The 20,921-nt window shown below is 48.4% G+C and overlaps 1 protein-coding gene across 1 annotated transcript in view; it reads right to left on the bottom strand.

Annotated features, from left to right (window-relative positions):
* The window catches only part of NTSR1 (neurotensin receptor 1), a gene marked incomplete at both ends in the record, with an annotated part of 51,819 nt that extends 32,861 nt beyond the window's left edge, over positions 1-18,958 (bottom strand). Inside the window, one exon of the mRNA XM_083873435.1 lies at positions 18,290-18,958. Within this exon, the coding sequence (XP_083729561.1) occupies positions 18,290-18,958 (669 nt within the window). The remainder of the gene's footprint in view (positions 1-18,289) is intronic.
* Between the last annotated feature and the right edge of the window lie 1,963 nt (positions 18,959-20,921).

Raw genomic sequence — 20,921 nt, 5'->3', positions numbered from 1 at the left:
AAAACTAGATGTTAGCAAGGAGACAAATTCTGCTTCCTTCATGTATACTGCAGTTAATGGTGGGAAAGGCAAAGCACTGCAGGTGAATCTGGTGGGAGTCACAGACTCACAGAACGGTTTGGGTTGGAAGGGAATTCAAGCTCATCCCATTCCACCCCCTGCCATGGGCAGGGACACCTTCCACTATCCCAGGGTGCTCCAAGGTCTGTCCAACCTGGCCTTGGACACTTCCAGGGATGGGGCAGCCACAGCTTCTCTGGGCACCCTGTGCCAGGACCTGGTGAGGCCTGTGAGTCATTCCCTCCCTTATGGCTGTATTGAGTTACCAGCTCAGAGAGGCATGGCTGGATTTTGTTTAAGATAGAAATTAAACATTCCCAAAACTCAGCTCCCTGCTGAGCTGCTGTTTACAATCAACAGGTGAGTGATGGGGACAAGCACAGTAACCAAAGCCAGGACTCAGGCAGCCCAGAGGAACTGCTGAGCATCACATGCTGCAGATGTTTTCCTGTGGGGATGGCTAACACACACTGCTGCTTCTTGCTCCATTACTAACAGCTCTCATCCATTTTACGTTCTATTTCCTTGCTTAATTTGGAAAAAATGCTACAGTGACAGGTCTGTGGCAACTTTGACCATTTTTTCAGCTGAGAAGTGCAGGTCCCTCCTCACTCAGCCCAAACTTGTGGGCAACCAGCTATGACCCAGCCATTCAGGTCTCTGCAGCTGCACTTGTGTTGGCTCTGCAAAAATCCCATTTCAGGGTAATTATAAAGCCATTTTTGCTTTATGAAAAAAATGGTTGTTTGTATGAATACGTGCATGGACCAGCTTTAATTCTAAAGGTAGAGTTCCAACCTAGTTTGAGGGTGTCAAAACTTCACAGGACCTCTCTGCTGCTGCACAGGCATTCAGAAATTCTGCTTTGCTGCACAGCCTTTGGTAAAGCAGAGGTCGTACAAATGAAAAAAAGGGACTGGTCTGATCTTTAATGATACAGCCAGGCTCACAACCTGAGAACCAAAATAAAAAGCACAAACCAAACATAAAGAGGGAGAGGCACCAGCCACTTGAGTGCTATTTGGATTAATGTATTTAAAACAAATTAGAGACCTTATTAAAAACTCTTCCCCCAGGACCTCTCTGGTCTATACCTGACACACACAAGGAAAAACATTTGATCTTTAGCAGTGAAGGAGCAAAAGCAAAATAAATTAGAAAAAAAGACACACTGAAGACAGATACTTCAAACAAAATGAATCAAGACAGAATGCCAAGAAGACTGTGCCTAACTTCTAGGGGACAACTTAAGTATCAGTTTACTTATTTATTATACATTAATTAAAATGCTTAAAAGAAGTGGAACCTGGCTCAGGGACTGATGAAGCCAAATCAGATGTTCTTTGACTCATCACAGTGACAATTAGAAAAAGGCAATTAGAAAAACTAATAAAAATAAGTAAAAGCAAATCTTGTGGCCCTAGAAATGTCCTCTACCTGTGTTATGAGCTTTGAATATCTGCTACAACTTGGAGCTGCTCTAACACCTTTTGCAGTGTGTTTTTGGACCCCTTCTGCAGAATGAAACCTCTAAATTGAGGATAAAATCCTGTGCTTGTACTTCTGTAGGTCCCTGGCTGAAGCTCCTGCAGTTCAACCAGTCACCCCACAAAGGCTGAGGCAAAAGGATGAGGAGTTACAAACCTGGAGGCTCAGGACACAGCTCTTGCTTAGGAATGCAGAGTTATAGACAAATAATCTCCTTAAGAGAGTGGTGAATTTGATGCAAAATGGATTTTTGGAAGGAAACCAAAAGCTACTTGTAATAATTCAATATACAGTACTGACAAAAAAGGGGGAAATGTTGAACTATTTCAGTGTTTTCAGATAAACAGTTGTTTTCTCCCTGGAAACACTAACACATTTCGTTTCAAAATATTAAATAAGAAAATATGCTGAACTTCTGCTTTATTTCAGAATTGTCCTAAACTAAAGAAAAAAAAAGATGGGTTATAAGCCCAAAATGAAGCAAAGTGATCCACCTCAGCTCAAACTAGAAGCTTAATTTGCACACAAAAAAGTGCTGTAGGTCAACCCCACATTAATTGCTTTGTTTACTCATCCCTGATAAGTTTCTTAACTCAAACTTCTTGGTTTGACCCAAGCTTCCTTTTCTCCTTTGAAAACAAATTAGCTCACTATGAAACCACAGAGCCCATCATTCTGCCACCTGCAGAAGGAACATCTCCAGTGGGAAGGGAGGAGGAAGGAGAAGCACTGACTGCAGCCCATGAGCACTGGGAGCACCAAGTCCTTGGGGATCCCCCACCTGCTCTGATCTCATCTGGACCCAGCTTTTCTCTGGGTTCCTGCCATGGAGAGAAGGTCAAGATTTCTCCCAAAGCATCAGTGCTTTTGTGAGGCTCAGCATCTGAGGCAACTTTGTTTTCCATATGAACTACCAAAGCCTTCAGAGTATTTTGCTTCTTCCATCTTTATCCAGAAAAAAAAGTGTAGAAATGAAGAAAGTTCATCTGGACTGAAACAAAGGAGGAGGAAACAGCCTGTCCTTTCATTTTGATGGATCTTTCTCTGCAGGGAGGATTGAATATCTTCATTTTCCAGGTATCATTTGGTCTCAGATTAGTCATTCTTGACACGGGCATTTTCCAGCTAACAGATTAAGCTTCTCCTACTGGGCACAAAGTGTTTGGATGTTGTCTTGTAAAATAAGTAATTTCCTCCCCCTCCTTTTGGCCAGAGCAGTGATTAGTGCTCACTGGTTTAGACAGTGAAAGAGTAGGTTCTTTTAGAAAGAAAGAAAAAATAAAATAAAATAAAATCTGGGAACATTTCCATTTCCCTCAAAGCTCCCTTAACTTGTTTAAAGGTTTTATTAAAGGCACAGAATGGTTGACAATAAAATTATTTCTCTGAGCTGGGAGAGGTAAAGCAGATTGTTACACACAGGGAGAGGGGGAGCTGACTGCTCTCATAAATAAGTCAATGTGTTACTCCTGCAAGACTGGAAGTGGAATGACAGCTCCTCTAGATGCTGATGCTCTACTTCCCTGTGACCCTCAGCAAACTGAAGTTTGCTAAAAATACCTTCCAAAAGCACACGTGCTCCAGGGCTGCAGAAACCCTTGGAGCAGGGGGGGTTTAAATGGCCAGAATTTCAGCTCAATCCTCCCTTCATCCCCAGCTGGGCTGGGTGTCACCCCTCTGGTCCCAACTGCTGTGCCCAAACCTCCACTGAGCACTGTCCCCATGGCTGAGGGGCTTTGTGGCCAGGGAGTGGGGAGGGCTGGTGGAGCCTGAGCCTCCTCAGGGTGCTGGGGATGGTGCCTGCTGCATCCTGGCTGTTTTGGGAGCAAATTATGGCTCTGAGGTGCTGCTGAGCCACAGCACATTTTAATGGAGGTTATTTCAAGTTACATTTCCAATAGGGATGTTTCCACCCATGCTCAGCCTTGCTCTCCTCCCTGCCCTCTCTTGACACAATGAAGAGGCAGATGATAAAACACAGCAAAAAATAAAGGCAAGAGGAGATGGAAGCCCATGAAGTTCCAAAGCAGAGCTTTGTTTTGGGATGAACATTCCTTCACTCCTCAAAATACAGCTTGTGCAGACAGTGACCACCCAGGCAGTGGGCAAAGGCATCTCACCTTCCCCTCCTGACACCCAACAGAGGAAATTAATCAGTGGCATCAAACCCCAGCTTCTTTCTCCCCTTCTTTTGCAATTTGATGTCTGAGATGCATTAGGAAGGGGAAAGCACAAGAATGACAGGGTGATTAATGCTAATCTTTACTCACACAGAGAATAAGTTACCAATCAGCCACTCTGTCCCTATCTCCTTATTTAAAATGCAAACTAACGTCAATGAAACAATAACATTTTAATTAACTGGAAATAGAAAAGCTACAAGAGAACTCCATTGTTGCAGCAGTCTGAGGTTCCTTAGCTGCATGTAATTACTCTGATGGATCACACTCTAAAGGGAGAGTTAAACAGCACAGTTTCCACAACACTTTTTGCACCATTCCATCTCTTTTCACTTTCAGTGATGGAAGCCAGGGACAGCTAAGGTGGGAGATTATTTTCCTTCCAGTGCAGCAAGCACAGCCTTCTGGGAAGCAGACCCAGCCCACACTCCAACCTTGCTTGTTTTGCTTAAAAAAAAGAAGAAGAAAAAAAAAGCCCCAGAGCTTCAAACCAAAAGATGCCCAGAAAGCATCAAAAATGAGGGAGAACATGTAGACCATGATGGAAAGTAGAACAAAAGAAAGGGAAAACTGGAAGTAAAACAGCACATGAGACTTTTCACGAGTATAAGGATCTACTCTGACAAGAAAGGCTGTCACAGACCAGTTCTGGTGCCAGCTTGCACTCTGCTGTGGTCCAGGGATCAGCCTGGTTCCCCCAGACTCAGTGCAGCTTCAAGCCCAAAGTTTGGAGAGGCACAGCCCAGACCACATGGTGCATCGAGGCTTTTGAGGTGGGGCCTGCTGCCAACACAAAATGTGTCACTGTGAATCATCCACACACCAGTTTCAGACTGAAAAACTGTTCCCTGAATCATGGTGAAAAGCACAAATGTTCTGCTCTGAAACAGAAAATTCACTGACTCCTTCTTGAGCCAAAAATAGGGGAAAGGGTTATGTAATTCATTTACTTTGAAAAAATAAGCATTTCAAAGTTATCCAAACAGCACTAATAACAGGGAAATCGCAGTTTATTTAATCAGTCCATTTTTTGCTGGGCTTGGTGCTGGTGCTCCAGGCAAGTTTGTCTCGTTCACCTTAAAACAACTTTAACACAAAACTTCACCCAACAGCAGTGACAGGTTGGCAGGGCAGCATCTCCACATCCACATTACAGCCTTAACCATGTGCTCCTAAAAACATCCCAGGTTTTGGTGCACACCACGTTGTGAGCAGAAAGAGAAGCTGAAAGCATTTTGTGAGTAAGTCTTGGAACAAGTTGTTTTCTTAAGGGTGACCAGTCCATATTTTATCACTGGTTTGCCCCATTTCCACCCCAGTCAGCTTGGATGGAGGCAGATTTCCAACAAGTTGCAGCTAGAATTATAAATGAAAAAGCCATGATTATTTTCAGCTGAAATTCTTGTCTCCCTGGATAAGTACTCCACTTCCCTCAGCAGTCTTTGCAAATCATTCTTTGTGACCAGACACAAAAGCCCTGTTTTCTATGAGATCACTTATCTCCAGCAAAGCTTCAATGGAATATCGAATGAAGGCATGAAAACTCTGTCAAAACAAGCACTGCCACAGCCTGGAAAGCAATTTTTCAAGGCTTCTTTCTTGATGTTTGCTGGTAATAATTTTCATCAAGTTCATTCCCAGAAAGGGCTGGTGGATTTTGTCCCCATCAGCCTCTTGGGATTCTGGGCACAGCAGTATCCCAGGGCAGGTTGGACAGGGCTTGGAGCAACTTGGCCTGGTGGAAGTTGTCCCTGTCCACAGCAGGGGGTTGGAACAAGATGGTCTTTAGGTCCCTTCCAACTAAAACCATCCTGTGATTCTGTGATTCACCACTGGTGAGGAGATCTTTAATTGCCAAACCCATTCCTGGATGATTCCTGAGCACTGGCATCACCCAGCTCTGAGGAGGAAAACCAGCTTCTCCCCACCTCAACACCAACCCCCTCCTTGGGACTGGTGTCTGTTTGTAAGTGAAGGCAGCCAGGCAAAAAGACTCTTTCTCCACCTGACTGGTTTCCCTGCTGCTGAGATGCTGACCTGAGAGGCCCCAGGCACAGGGGAGAGCAGCACTGCTCCTGAGGATGCTGGACTGGGAGAGGAGGATCTGGTTGCTCAATGTGATGGCTCCATGGAGAACAAGCAGGATTTTCAAGTGCACTTAGAAATTTGTCAGAATTTTAGGACAGAAATAGAGAGAAAGCTGCTAACTATTAGGTTTTCATAGAATCATCATTGCTTAGCCACTCAGTATAGAAATTTTTCTTGACATCCAAGCTGCCCCTCCCCTGGTGTAATTCAAGGCTGTTTCACCTCATCCTATCACTCACTGCCTGGGAGCAGGACTGACCCTCAAAAGTGTCAGGAACAGAGGTGTGGACCAGCCTCCCAAAGAAGAAAGAAGCCCAATGCTGAAATGGAATTAATGCCCAGAAGATTTTCAGCTGTGTTTCAATCTTGTCTCAAGAGTACCCACCGGTCACAAGTCAAGATCATCTCTGCAGCCCGATCGATGCCCGTGGCCTTTTGAGCGAGCTGCTCTCATCTGCCATGGGGCTGCCTCAGGAAAGGTGTTACTGCAAATCCACAGGGAAAATCAGGCACTGCACCCTGACAGACACAGCCCCAGCAAAAGGCACCTGGCACTGCACCCTTGTGAAACTTGGGGGGAAAAAAAAAAAAGGAAGTCATGCAAATCACCTGAACTAACTCCTTCTCCTGAAAATCCACCTGGAATGTTTTGGGGTTTTTTTTCCCTTGAATTTAAGAGCACAGCTTTGATTTAGAGCACCGAGGGAAAGCATTGCCTGTCTCTCCTGAATTCAGTGGGGAGGAAGTCAGTCTGTTTGCAGGCGTGTGGCTGCCTTGCACAGCTCCAGCTGCAGTTGTAGAGCTCCAGTCAATAGTTGCTTTCAAGAAAAAACAGTTTTGTTTTGCAGGCACAAAGACCTCTTCTATCCCTACGCAGCAGGAGGTTTATAAAACTGTCATTTCTTGCCCTGTTTCTGCCCTTGCCTCTTTGCTGCTACTTCTTACAGGCTGCCAGTGGGTTTTTTATTGCTTTGGGTGTTTTCTTCTAATTGAAACCGAGTAAATTGCATTTTTCCCTAAATAGTTGATGAGTTTAAAAAAATTTTCCATTATTTCATGGGGGGAAAAAGCAGCCACCTTTGGAGCAGAAAACAAAAACATTGTTTGAACTTGGTTTATGCAAGAGCAGAGACATAACCTCGCGATGAGGGGGCAGCTCCTGAGGGCCCTTAAAAGCAACTTTTTCCTGGGCAATATTTAAGGGATGAAGTTTAGCACAGCTCTACATGATATGAGAAAACCTCTGGGGTATGACCAGTGATTTTCCTTCTCCCAAACACACTCTTTTTAAAATAATGAAGACACCAGCAAGCTTTATTTCTGGCTGTTCACTGTATTTGTAACAGTCTCCCTTGCAGTAGCTCCACTGAATAACAAGGGGGAGAGGAAAGATAAAAGCAATCATGAAAGGGAAAGACCTGCCTCATCTCCCCCTGATAAAGCAGATCACATCTCCAGCCCCTCGTAGAGGAACGAGGGGAGGCAGGGAGGGACAGGGCTGGGAGACTCATTTGCTGGGAAGAGACAGAAGTGCACAGCAGTAATGCAGCTGGCATCTCATTCTCAAAAATAAATGGCTCCTGCCATACTTCATCTTCCTCCTCTTTTCCTGCAGGACCCCTAACATTAATATCACTGCAGAGCACGAGGCTTCTTCTTTCTCATAAAAAAGCAGAGCAGCTCCCTCAGGCACAGCTCCATCCTAAAGCCCCATCCCTGTTTTTAGCCTGAAACACTCCTCTTCCTTCCAAGCATCTCCTGGAGCTGCCAGCCTGCCCCTCATGCAGTGGGGACCACCCTACAGAGGGGGAATTGGAAGAGCAGGGTGGCAAGGGATTGCACCAAGCTGAAACCTTGGTGGCAGAGGACAATATAGGAAGCACCAGTGGGATCTGATGGGATCTGGGAGAAGCAGGGAGGGTTTGTGGCTGGGAGCTGAGCTTGGGCAGTGGGTGCTGGGAGCCAAAGCCTCTCTGTTTTGCTGTTATTATCCCCTGTCTGTCCTGGCCCCTTGGAAAAGCCCTTTTCTTTGGGTAATTGTGGTTTTGTTCTCACTGCGAGCACTGCCCTGGGACACACTTGGTGTTGGTGACACCCCCATACTTTAGCTTGTGATGAACTGAGGGAAAATGCACTCATAATGGAGCTCAGATGGAAATTCCCTTAGCTTTTTGCAGAGTATTCAGCAGTAACACAAGGTCTAATAGGCGTCTGCTGTTTCCTTTGACTCAGAAAAATGACTATTGCAGCTGCTAGCGCTCTGTCTTCAAACAGACTCCCTTTCTTGCTAGATACTAAAGAATAAATGGTATTTCCTTGGCTCCAGGATGCCCTTGGAAAACAACCATCAGATGAGGCAGAGTTTCTGGCCCTGCTGCCATTGCACTGCCCCCTCTCCAGTTCAAGCTGGGCTGGTCATTCCCTTCTGATACTCCAACGCTGCCCTCAAGCCTCAGCTGCCCCTGGGAGTCTCATCACTGCTTGACTCCCTCTTGGAGAAAGGAGGGGAGATGTTTCCCTTCCCCTCTGCCACAAGAGACAAGCTCTCAGCCAGCAGCAAGTGCAGCAGTGACAGAGGCAGGATCTGTATGATGGCACAGGGAACAAGTGGCAGCAAACACCTTTGGCCACATTTTGCAGTCTGATGTTGGTCACATTTCTCCTCCTCCACCATGAAAGGTGAACAGTGGGAAGAAAAGACCCAAAACAGACACAAACCCAGGCAAAGCTATTAAAAAATTCCATAATGGAGTGCTGGGCCCATGGCATTACAGCTGACAAATTTACCATACAAAGATCCAAAGGAATAAACCAGCTCCAGATAATTTCAGGGCATGAGAATATGTTCAGTAACACCTTAAACTTGGCGAGAATTATTTTCCTGACAGCCTGTTTAAAAGAAAAGTGGGTTATTTGATTAAAAGAAGTAAACTCCTCTCCAATGCCCTGTTGTGTGATCAGCAAAAATAGCCTTTCTAGATTCTCACCTACCTGGATGTCAGCATTTCCCAGAGGTTTTCATGCCTCCAGCCCTTTTCTTTGGCTGTGGAATCACAAACAGGCTCTCAGGCACTGATTTTTGCAAAACAGCAGGTTCAGCTATAGATTTTTGGACTCAAATATTGCCAGCACTTGCCTACAAAGCACAGGGCACAAATCCACAGTGTATAAACCAGAGTAATAGAAAAGCCAGGCTGTTAATCTTCATAATGTGCCTCTCAGTGGGGATTTCACTTGAAAGTTATTTGCATTAAATATGATACTGAGTGGTGGATATGCAGTTATAAATAAATTAAAGGCCATATTTAAGTCAAACACTGTCCCCCTGTTGACTGCAGCCCCAAGTGGGAGAGCTGCTAACAGTGGACTGTGCAGCTCTGCTCATCTGCATGACTTGCTGAAGGGAAAAATGGTGGCAAGTTCCATCATTGCTGCCCTGAGAAACTCTTTTTTTGGGGAAAATTGACCTGTTTTGTGAGGTTAATAGTATCAGCACAAGGTCTATGAGTCCTGGAAGTATTGTGGACACTTTTGCTTCCCTCTCCCCATCCCCACACTCTGCTTATGGATTTTCTTCATAAAGGCTGAGCAGGCAGGAGGCTGTGCTGGAGCCTCCCCTTGGGCTGCTGAGGATGGGAGCAGAGAAAATTCAATTAGACTTTCAAGGGAGAAAAAAAAAGGACTTATCCCAAAGGAGAAGTGAACTTTTTGGTTATTTTATTGCTTCTTTTCCTCTCTGATTTTCTCTTCTGTAGCTCCTCTCAGCCTCATGGAGCCTCAGGTATTACAGGGTTTGTTTCCTGGCACAGTTTGGTCTCCAGGCCGTGTTCAGAGTGCCAGGCTGGCCATGTGCCCAGCCCCTCTGGACTGCTGCACTCTGAGACACTTACTGGCCAAATCCCTGCCTTTTCTTGTTTCCTTTTCAAGTGCTTTTCCATCCTGCACTGGCCAGGAAACACCTGAAAGCTGTGAGGGAGACAAGCCTGAGGCAGAGTTTACTCCTTGGGTTAGTGACTGCAGTCTATTAAGTGTTTGGGGCACACAGAGCTCCCCATCATTGTACCTTGAGGTCAAATAATCTCTTTATTAGTGCAAACCTATCCTTCTTCTGCCTACAATGCTTTATCAAACTTGACACACTTGGATTTAAGGAACAAGTATGAAAGTGTCACAAGCCCTTGACTGACAGCAATAAGAAATGAGACATGGGAAACTCAAAAGATTAAGTTTCTTTTTTGGAATTAAATGGATATATTAAAATGTATAAATTACCCCCGTGGGGATAGAATGTAAGGTCTTTGCAGGAGGAATCAATAGTGATGCGAGTAATGAGTTAAACTTTCCCAGCAGCTGTGTGGGCTGCATTTTTATAAGATGGTTTTGAAAAAATCATTGAATAGGAGGGGAAAGTGGGTTAATTTCTTATTGAACATATTCAAATAGTTATGGACTTATTAAACAAATTCTCCAAGGGAACAAGGTGGTACGAAAGTCCTGCCACATATTAAGACCACATTTACTTGGTTCAGCAGTGCAGACATCCTTTGTTCTTGATTAAGCTATAATTAATAGGATGTGGCATTGCAGTGACTATATTAATTAGCTCCTTGGAGTCCTGATCAAAAGTCGGGGTCTGCTGAGCCAGATGTCATCCTGCATCCAAGTGCTGGTGGCAGATCTGCAGCAGGTCCCTGCTGCCAGGGCTGGGTGAAGCTGGTAAGGTGATGAACCTCTTTTTTCAGGGTTAAAGGAGGAAGAAAATGGGATGATTAAAGGGTGAGATTTCTCCTCCTCTGGCTGCCTGACACCCCACAAAGCCCTGAGAGCAGAGCCAAGGCAGCAGGGAGCAGCTCAGGCTGAGCCTGGCAGGAGGGGACCAGGAGGAGGAGGAGGCAGCAGGGACATCCATGGATGAACCTTGGCAGCAGGTGACAGCACAGCCATGAGCCACCCAACCCAGGGCACGGCCTCTGCCCCTCCCTTCCCTCCCTGATTTAGTGATTCTGAACATGCTTTCTGCTCTGCCCATGACTCTTCAGTTCAGAGGTACTCCCAGCTTTTTCATGAGTATTTTGCATAAAATAGATGCTTTTTTTTCCCTCTTTCAAATACTATGAAAGTATTTGGCTTTATGAAAGTTTACATTTTTTTCCCTTGTTGGTTTTTTTTTCATTTCTACTAGGAGAATCTCATCTCTTTGATTCCTGTCTTCAGCTGACAATTGCCCCTAGCCCATGAGAACACAAAAGCTTCAAAGAAACCTCACTGAACTTTTCCTCAAAGGAAAAAAAGTTCAACTACAAAGACCTTGTCCATTCTACCTTTCTTTCCCCGGGAGAGGAAAAGCCCCCATGGAGCCGTGCCCAGCAGTGCACTGTGCACTGAGAATTACTGAAGTGAAAAAGCCACGGGAGATGAGGAGCAAATCTCACATGCTGAAACCACCTGCAGGTGAGCAGCTCCTCCAGCCCAGCAGATGCATCCTCTCCAAAGGCCGAGGGTGAGAGCCACACAGCAGAGCCCTGTGCCACAGCACCCTCTGTCCTGGCAGGAGCAGGGTTGATGATGAGTTTCTGCTACCTCAGGGAGGGAGGAGGAGGATGGACCTCCACAGACAAGGCACTTGAATAATGGGATACCAATTTAGCTCCCTAATATTTTCCTCCTATACAAGAAAATGAGTGAATGCAGAAAAGTACTGGGAATGAACTGGCAGGTCAGAAATTTGCTCCCCACCCAGGGTTTGTGCTCCACCATCACTACCTTTTTACCCCAAATAGCTCATCAGCTCAACTGATTTATCACCATTATATGTTTAGGGGGTTTTTTAATCCCACACCCAAGAGACTTTGCAATTGGATAGAAGAAATGGTATCCATGGGAAGCAAGACTTGGGGGAGATGTTAGTGGAGCACAAGGAGTGAGCTGGGCATTGGAGGTGTCTCCGGCTTCACACGGTGAGAGCAGCCTGTCCTGGAGGGCAAAGAGCAACCAGACAGGCTGGGAATGTAAAAACCCAGATCCAGCTGCTTAATGTGAGGGAAAGGAGGGGTGTCAGCACTGGGACTGATGGGTTTGGCATTTAATGTTCTCTGCTGCAAGGCTCAGGCCTCCCACCTTGTCAGCCCAGCCCTTTGCTCACTCACTGTCCCGTGGCCTCAGCAAGGGGCAATTTCACAGCAGGGAAAAAGCCATGGGGACACCATGGAAGCCCAAATTCCCCTCTGTCCCCCACCCAGGCACCCCTGTGTCCCACGGGGGGATGTTACCCACCCTGCCTGCCTTGGGCAGGACACAGGAGCGTTTCTGAACGTCAGGAAGCAAAAGTACCATCTGTGAGTCTCGAGCAGATGCTGCACAGAGAGTGAAAGTCTTCAAGGGAAAGGAGGGGGGAATGACAATTAAATAGCTGTTTTAAATGATCTGAAAGATTAAAGGCAGATGAAGGTTTTTGGATTTTTTTTTTTTCTCTGGGAAAAGCAACCACAAGATTACCTTCATCTCTTCTGCCTTCGCAAACTGCTGGTAAGAGGAAAACCTAAGAGCAAAATCGATTGGCCACATTTCCTCATTTTTTTATTATCTCTCCAGCTGACATCTTGGGAAGGGGGAGGGAAAAAGAAATCAAATGAATTAAAATCAATTGTGGGGGGGGGAAAGAGGAGAAATTACGTAAGAACTGGCAAAACACAGCAGGCCAAGTGGTTATGTAAAGCAACGAGCACAAGAGCTTATTTAAATTAGATCTAGCTGCGAGACAGAGCAGAGTGTAAACGGGCTGGGATTAGGCAGGCTGGGCTGTCGTGCATATGCTGAGTTAAAGCCCTGGGTTCCCTGAATAGTCCATGAAAAACAGGCAGCTTTTTAGGGATGCTCCCACCACAACAGATGGGCATCTCTGCTGGGGCGGGGTCCCTCTCCACCACTGTGGGGATGGATCCAGACACATTTATACCCCAATAGCTAAATTTTCTTGTCTACCTGAGGATGTGGCAGCACCGTGACCTGATGGGACACTGTCCTGCCACAAAGGTGCCCCTTGTGGTGCCATGAGAGGGCTCAGTGGTCCCCAGGACCTCTCTGGTGTAGTCAGTGATTTAGAACAGCACTGGTATTAAAAGCCAGAGTAGGAGTTTGGCTGTGACTTAAGGAAGAAAAATCAGCTTCAATTCCTTTAGTCAATACCATATAAACACAGGATTCCTGAACCACTGACTAATCCTGGATAGGATTTGCCAGCAAACCTGGAGAGGATTCAGCCACTTGGTTTTATGGCTTGCTATTTTCACATAATATAGAGAAATGTTTGTCATGTTTATCTACTTGGCATCACAGATCTGATGATGGGGAGGGCCCTTCCTTCCACAGCACCAGGACAGTGAGAACATCCCACCACCCTGCCAAGGTGCTCCTCACCAGAGGAAAGTGTAAGGGAGTGTTTGCAACATCATACATGGAATTAATAACTCTGTGAGCCTCTCAAACTTAATTGAAATAGAATAGAAGACCTTAGAAGAGTGTAGGGAGCATGGTAATGGATGTCAAGACTCCTGGTCCTTCCTTTCCATCCCCTTCACACCTGAGGCTCTTTAGCAGGTCCCTTCAAAGGCATTTCATGAAGAAATGTAAGCAGAAATAAAGCTGAGGAGCCACTAGGGTGAACAGTTATTTCATGTGCAGAGTTATTTACTCTACAAATCATCCAGACTGTGAGCAGGCTTCATAAAACATATTAAACAAGGGCTCTGGAGGGATGGGTGAGCTGCAGCCACACAGGGTGGGCTGAGGCAGAGCAGACCCACAGCCCACCAGAGGTCCTTCAAAAGGGTGAGGAGGTCCAGAGGAGTTCCCCATGTGCTGCCCTAACAAATGAGCAACTTGGAGCTGCTGGAGCTGTGGCAGTTTCTGGAGGAGCAGGGCCTGCTGCCATGTGTTTTAATAAATGGGATCACACCAGCTGTCCATGCCAATAAAACATTAGCATGTGTCAGACACTCTACCCAGGCACTTGCTGTCACTTGGGGGACATTCTGCAGCAGAGCCACCCAAGCACAGGCTGTGCCACACCAGTGGGAAAACATCTTCCCCTGTGAATTTTGGGGGTGCCAAGACCCACACCCAGCTCCACATGTGACCAGTCCAGGCTCAGATGAAATCCTGGGATTTTTGTTTGAGGAGCTGCCCACTCTGTGTGTGGGGATGGACAGTGCACAAGGATTGCAGGTGCTTCCTTCAGCTTCCTCTCTTTCCCCAGGTTCTGCTGTGACTGTTTCTGTGACTCTCCAGAAAACAGGTATGAAGGCAAGAAAGTAATAAGCAGGGAAATCAATTTGCACTGCATCTGGCAAGTAAAATTCAGAGCTTTTTGAAAATCAAAGCAGAGACTGTGCAATGTTAATGGCACACAGGGCTGCACATGGTAGATCAGGACACTCAGTGGGATCCTGTTTTGAGGGAGCTGGTTCCAGAGCCAACCCCACAGGCACAGATTCACAAGTGAACAGGGAAAACCTCTCATCCTGCCCCAGAACTCTGATATCTATTGCTGCCACAACGAGGAGCTTTAAAACCTCCTCCAGCTGGAGTGCCATGACAACATGAATTTACTTGTATGGCTTTAAGAGGTGTTTAATCTACATGGAAAAAGAACCTAAAACTGGCAACGATGCTTTTCAGAGGGTGTCTGCCAGCTAAAGAGTTTACTAGACCTAAATAATGTGGCTATAATGGATTTACTCCTGGTACCAGATCCCACGTGGATGCCAAAATCCAAAGCAGACATCTCTGGCTGGCAGAAGCCACACGAAAACTTGGCAATGGAGAATATATAATAAACCAGATCCACAGGCTGATTTAAGCAGCTGCAAGGACAGTGATGAGCCAAGCTGAGAAATAGTTCTAAGAATTCCATTTTAGAGGCCACACAGGGCTTATGCCTCGATGGCAAGAGGGGAGATGTGCCTGGTGTGTGGATCGTGGGGACACACAGTGTCACCCTGCAGAACATCTCACTGCTCCTCCTGATCATATGCTGCCCTGAACCATTTGTAATTGCTAGAAAAATATCAGTAATTACCTCTTACAGTTGTTGTGGAGTTTAAGTGGTGCAAGTTAATACGTGCAAGAACCAAATATCCTGAGTATTGTTTGAATAATTACTTTTTTTATTATTACAAGGAATCCTGGTTGTTCACATTCAGTCTAATTTCACTCAGGAATGTCCATTAAAATTCGAATACTCAAAGCAAATATAGAGGAACTTTTTCAAAATCAGAGATGTTCTATTACTACAATCAAATACAACTCAGAATATTCTGTGATTCTGTGAAATACTTTTTCCAGGAAGCTTGTTCCAGTTCAGAGAGGATCATTCTCCTGTCAAGATCCCAGCAAAACCATAGCTCACACTGGTCTCTGAGGATATAAATGGTTGCAATGCCATGTTCTGGGACAGAACTTGAACTTCTTTCAATCAGTCAACAAATAAAACCATTTGGACAACTAATGGCTTAAAAAAAAAAAAAAAAGGCCAGTTTGCTTTAGACATTTGCCAAACAGGAATAGGAGTGAAATGTGTTGAGTGATTTATTACAAGCGATTTGCCAGCTCGAGCAAGTGCATCACTGCTCTCCTTAATTTAAAGGCAGAAAATGAATGCAAAGAGATGCAGAGACGCTCTAAATCAGCTTGAACCCACCACGAAAGACCAGGGCTCCAGATTGCCACCCAGCAAGACCTCTGCACGTCACGCTCCACATCAGCACTGCCCTTTCTCTCCCGGATCTTCCATCATTTGTCTTTTTTTAAACCTCTGCCCAGCTTACGCCGTGAGAGCTCCGGCTCACGCTGTGCCGTGGTTTCCATTAACGCACTCCAAACCTGCCTTGCAGCTGCTTTGCTTATTCACTCCAGAGCCCTCCCGGGCCAGGGCCCTGCCTCACGTTGTGTGATGCTTCCCTGTGCTCAGAGGAATGGAGTGAAACCATGAAACCACCTTCCTGTCTTGGCAAAGCCACTTTTGCAGCCACTTTTGCAGCCAGATCCCCTGAGAAGGAGCAGATTGACACAGTTTGGGGTTTGGTTCTTCCTTCTCCCCCAAGAGCTGCCTCTTTCTTTTAACTTTTAAATTAATCCACTAGTTAATTAAATATATATATGAAGAAAAGCCCACAGGTGGACCTCACATATACATAATACATTCATGTCTTCCTACTCCTGACTTGGCTAATGGGATAAGGTATAGCCTGAATAATTGCAAGACTATAAGGTACACTGAGAATTGTTGAAAGTGTAATCTCCAAAGATATGGATAGGAAATAATCCTCTGGTTTTAGCCCTACCATGGTAACAATGAGCATCAGTTTAATCCTAGAAGGAAGATGAGTGGAAATAATGCTTTTCAGTCCCATTGTTCTGAAATCAAATGGCTCACAGCTCCTCAGAGAGCAGAGAATTTGGGTTAAGTACACTGGGCTGCCGCTGACAAAACCTTCCAGGCATCTACAGGAGAAATGCAGCCCTCACCACCTCAGATGAAAGTCAGGGATCATGACAAAGTGCAGAGGGAATCCAGAGCTCCTGTCAGGGCTTGATTTTGGTTTACAGGAACAGTACAGAGAGGAAACTGGGAGATTTATGTCTAAACATTTACCGACTCTGGTCTTAAATCTAAACGCACATACCCTCACCTGCTTTTAGTGGGAAGGACTGGTTCTGATTCATTTCCATTTGAGTTCCTTCCCTTCAAGTGCGGGAACATCCCAACGACAGTACAACATGCAGCTTTAAATTCCAACTGCCCGCTGATTAACCCCACCTGAAATTCATGTTCCAAATAAAAAATTGAGCAGCTATCACATGCAAGGCTGGCAGCCAAGGGACCGTGGAGATTGGTGTCTTGCTCTCTTCTGTCCCTCCTTCCGTGTCTCTTGCATTTTTCAAGCTGAACGCTCCAGTAAACAAATGCCTCAGCCCGCCAGGGCGCTGGAGCACGGCAAGTGGTGATGCTGAAACCCTTTCCACGCATGGGCGTGTTGGATTTAGCACCGTTTGGAGAGTGGCAAAGCCGTGCTGGAGTCAGGAGGGGCTGCTAAAACCAGCCACGGTTTTCCCCAAAACAGCAAAAATAGCAGCCTCTGGCCTCCACCAGGCAGCTCCTTTGCAGAAACCTCTGCTACACCCTGTGTCCAAAACTTTCAGAGATCAGGAGCTGTCACTGCACCGAGGAAAAGGGCTCTGGGTCAACACAAGGAACTGGGAGAGGGGGAGAGATGGTTTAATTTCCCCTGAACTTGTTGGCCGCTTTCCAGGAGAAGGGAAGGAGATACAGAAAATGCAGAGAAAGGGAGGAGATTTGGGGCTTTCTGGCCATGATCTGCCACCTCAATTTGAGGGGGGACCCGAGAGTTCCCGGCGGGACACGGCGGAGCGGGGCCGGTGTCCCGGGCTGTGCCGCACCGGGAGCTCCGGACAGGGACAGGGGAGCTCCGGACAGGGACAGGGGAGCTCCGGACAGGGACAGGGGGAGCTCCGGAGAGGGTCACACAGGCCCGGATTAACCACGGAGATGGATCTACCCCGCCGCAAGTCTCTGCTCAGCGTGGCGGTGCAGGAGCGGCTGCGGGAAGGGGACCCTCCCCAAATCCCTCCTGAGCGCGCCCTGGGCCGGGGCGTCCCGACAGGACATTCCCATTCCCGAGCCGGGGACATCCCCATTCCTGAGCCCGGGTCATCCCCATTCCCGAGCCCGGGTCATCCCCATTCCCGAGCCGGGGACATTCCCATTCCTGAGCCCGGGACATCCCCATTCCCGAGCCCGGGACATCCCCATTCCCGAGCCCGGGACATCCCCATTCCCGAGCCGGGGACATTCCCATTCCCGAGCCCGGGTCATCCCCATTCCCGAGCCCGGGACATCCCCATTCCTGAGCCGGGGACATTCCCATTCTCGAGCCAGGGACATCCCCATTGCCGAGCCCGGGTCATCCCCATTCCCGAGCCGGGGACATTCCCATTCCCGAGCCGGGGACATCCCCATTGCCGAGCCCGGGTCATCCCCATTCCCGAGCCGGGGACATTCCCATTCCCGAGCCGGGGACATCCCCATTGCCGAGCCCGGGTCATCCCCATTCCCGAGCCGGGGACATTCCCATTCCCGAGCCGGGGACATCCCCATTCCTGAGCCCGGGACATCCCCATTGCCGAGCCCGGGACATCCCCATTCCTGAGCCCGGGACATCCCCATTCCCGAGCCCGGGTCATCCCCATTCCTGAGCCCGGGACATCCCCATTCCTGAGCCCGGGACATCCCCATTCCTGAGCCCGGGACATCCCCATTGCCGAGCCCGGGACATCCCCATTCCTGAGCCGGTCCCCGCTCCAGCCTCTCCCCTCCTGCCCCGCCCGGCTCCGCAAAGTTTGGGCAGCCTGGAGAGGAGGAGGAGGATGAGGAGGAGGCTGCCCCGGCCCCTCACCTGGATCACCGTCTTCAGCGTGGAGGTGTCCACGATGGCCGTGCAGATGAGGGAATCGGGATCCTGGTCCTTGCCGTAGATCTGCCCCATGGTGAAGATCATGGGGATGGCGAGCAGGAAGGAGGCGATCCAGATGCAGCTGATGAACTTCTTGGTGCGGCTGCGGGACATGATGCTCTTGGCTTTGAAGGGGTGGCAGATGGCCATGTAGCGCTCCACGCTGAGGCTGGCGATGTTGAGCGCCGTGGCATAGGTGCAGGCGTCCCGGAGGAAGTAGTAGCCCTTGCAAACGGCCCCCCCGAAAGCCCAGGGGTGATGGACCCAGATGAAGTTGTAGAGCTCGATGGGCATGCAGAGCAGGAAGATGAGGAGGTCGGAGAAGGCGAGGCTGGCCAGGTGGTAATGCACGGTGCTCTGCAGGTTCTGCAGCGACTTCTTCCGCACCAGCGTGTACGCCGTGATGGAGTTGCCCACCGTGCCCACCAAGAAAAGAGCCGAGTAGATGACGGTGACCATCACTTTGGAGTAGATGTCGGTGTTGACGTCCAGGTCCTCCTCGTCGGGCACTTTGGGGAGCAGGTCGGAGCGGTTGGAGGCGTTGGCGAAGCCGCTGGGCTGCGGCTGCGGCGGCCCCGCGGGCACGGCCGGGGCCGTGGCGTTCGGGTGCATCCCGGGCAGCACCGCCCGGACCCGCCGCGGCCCCCGCCGGGGAACTTGGCGCTTTTAATGCGGCGGGAGGAGCCGGCGGTCCCGGGGCTGCCGCGCGTGTGCGGCTGCGAGACGCGCCCCCCGCCCCGGGCGGTGCTGCCCCCGCCCCGCTCCCCGCACCGGGGGGTGTGTGCACAGCCACGGAACACCCCGGGACACACGGGGACACGGACACACGGACACACCGGGACACACGGACACACAGGGATACACGGACACACCGGGATACACGGACACACAGAGACACACCGGGACACACAGTGGGACACACGGACACGGCGGGACACACGGACACACAGGGGCACACAGACACGGCGGGACACACAGACACACCGGGACACACAGACAGAGCGGGACACACAGGCACACACCGGGACACACGCACACAGCGGTACAGACAAACACACCGGGACACCGGGACACACACACCCCCACCCCAGTACACACACCCCCTCCCGCCCTGCACTCCCGCCCCCTCCCCGCCGGTCACTGCAGACCGCCCCCGGCCCCACCGAGAGGAGCTTTTAGCCCCAGCTCGGTCCCCAAAGCGCGGCCCGTGTAGGGAGAGAGGGAGGGAGAAGGTCCCGGGCTGAGCTGTGCTGCCCCTCCCCACTGAGAGTCCCCCCCACACCTTCTGCATCCCTCACTAAGTCACACAGGCACAGCTGGAAGGTGAGGGATGGTCGTGGGTCTGAGCCCCCTCCTTCATCACCCACAGGGTGAGGAGAGGTATCAGAGGTGCTCTGACACTCTTGTGCACCTGTAGGTACTGCTGGTTCCCAAATACCCACTCAGCTCTTGCTGCTGCTAGGATAAATGCATGTAAATGAAGTGGAAAATGCACCTAAAAATACCTAACTGTGCCCTGATCTGCTTGGGGCACCCTCAGTGCCACGGCACAGCTGCTTTGCTTTGGTCCCTATCAGTGACTTTTCCCTTCATACCTTTATATTTGGGGATGTGGGTTCCTCTGTGAGCTTCCCTCTTGCAGGGACAGGGGCTGTGTGGGTCTTGTGATGATGCTGAAGGTGACAAATGGATCCTCCACAGAGAAAGGTTCCCCAAGGATGAGTGGTCTGTGATGGGGTTGCCCTTTCAGCCACACTGTAAAACTCTGGTGAGATGTTTGTTCACTCAATCGCCTTTGAGAAAAATCTCTAAAAATTAAGAGAGGAGATGGAGGAAAATCTCACTCAATGCATCACTGGTTTATCTAAAGACAGCCATAATTTTTCCTGTTCATTAGCAATACTGAGGACCTTGTTTGCAGCAGCCAGTGGGCTCTGTGTTCACCCAGATTGGTTACGTAGCTGACGAAAGATGTCTAATTCTTCAGTCGATCAAATCATCTCTTGAATACAAACAGCAAACTTTCCCCAGCCATTCACCAGGAGCCAATATTCCCCCCAGTTTTGTTCCTCTAACATCCATCCAATAAGAACACCATGGAAGACTAACCAAAATCAGATTTATTTAGTCATGTTATTCATACCAATTTGGAGAGAAATATTTTCCGGCACTCATCCCACTCTAGTTTAGAGAATGACTAATAATCTCTTAACACCAATGTTCCTTCCATTTAAACTCTTCTGTTATGAAATTTTTATTAGTTGACAGGAGTTTGTCAGAGTTGCTGTTCCCATCTGGTTTCTCCCATTGCTGCTGACCCTTGGACAAGGCTTTGGGATGGATCAAGTGTATTTATCCTGGAAAAGGAAAGTGGAACATGAGGTAAGTTAGGGGGTGTACTGATGTCTGAAGGAGAGCTGCAGCTGGGATCCAAACCCCTCCTGGCTGCCCACTGTCCCCAGCCCCCAACTCCCAAGCTGGGGGGAGCTCAGAGCCCAGTGATTTAAGCACAAAAACCACAATTATGGACTAAAGCAGCTCTCCCACAGATGCGGCAAGTGAGTTCCTTTGGGAT

Source organism: Zosterops lateralis (assembly GCF_965231275.1).
Source record: "Zosterops lateralis genome assembly, chromosome: 16".
NCBI lineage: Eukaryota > Metazoa > Chordata > Aves > Passeriformes > Zosteropidae > Zosterops > Zosterops lateralis.
The sequence above is the reverse complement of the archived record's forward strand: the minus strand, read 5'-3'. Positions and strand labels throughout refer to the sequence as shown.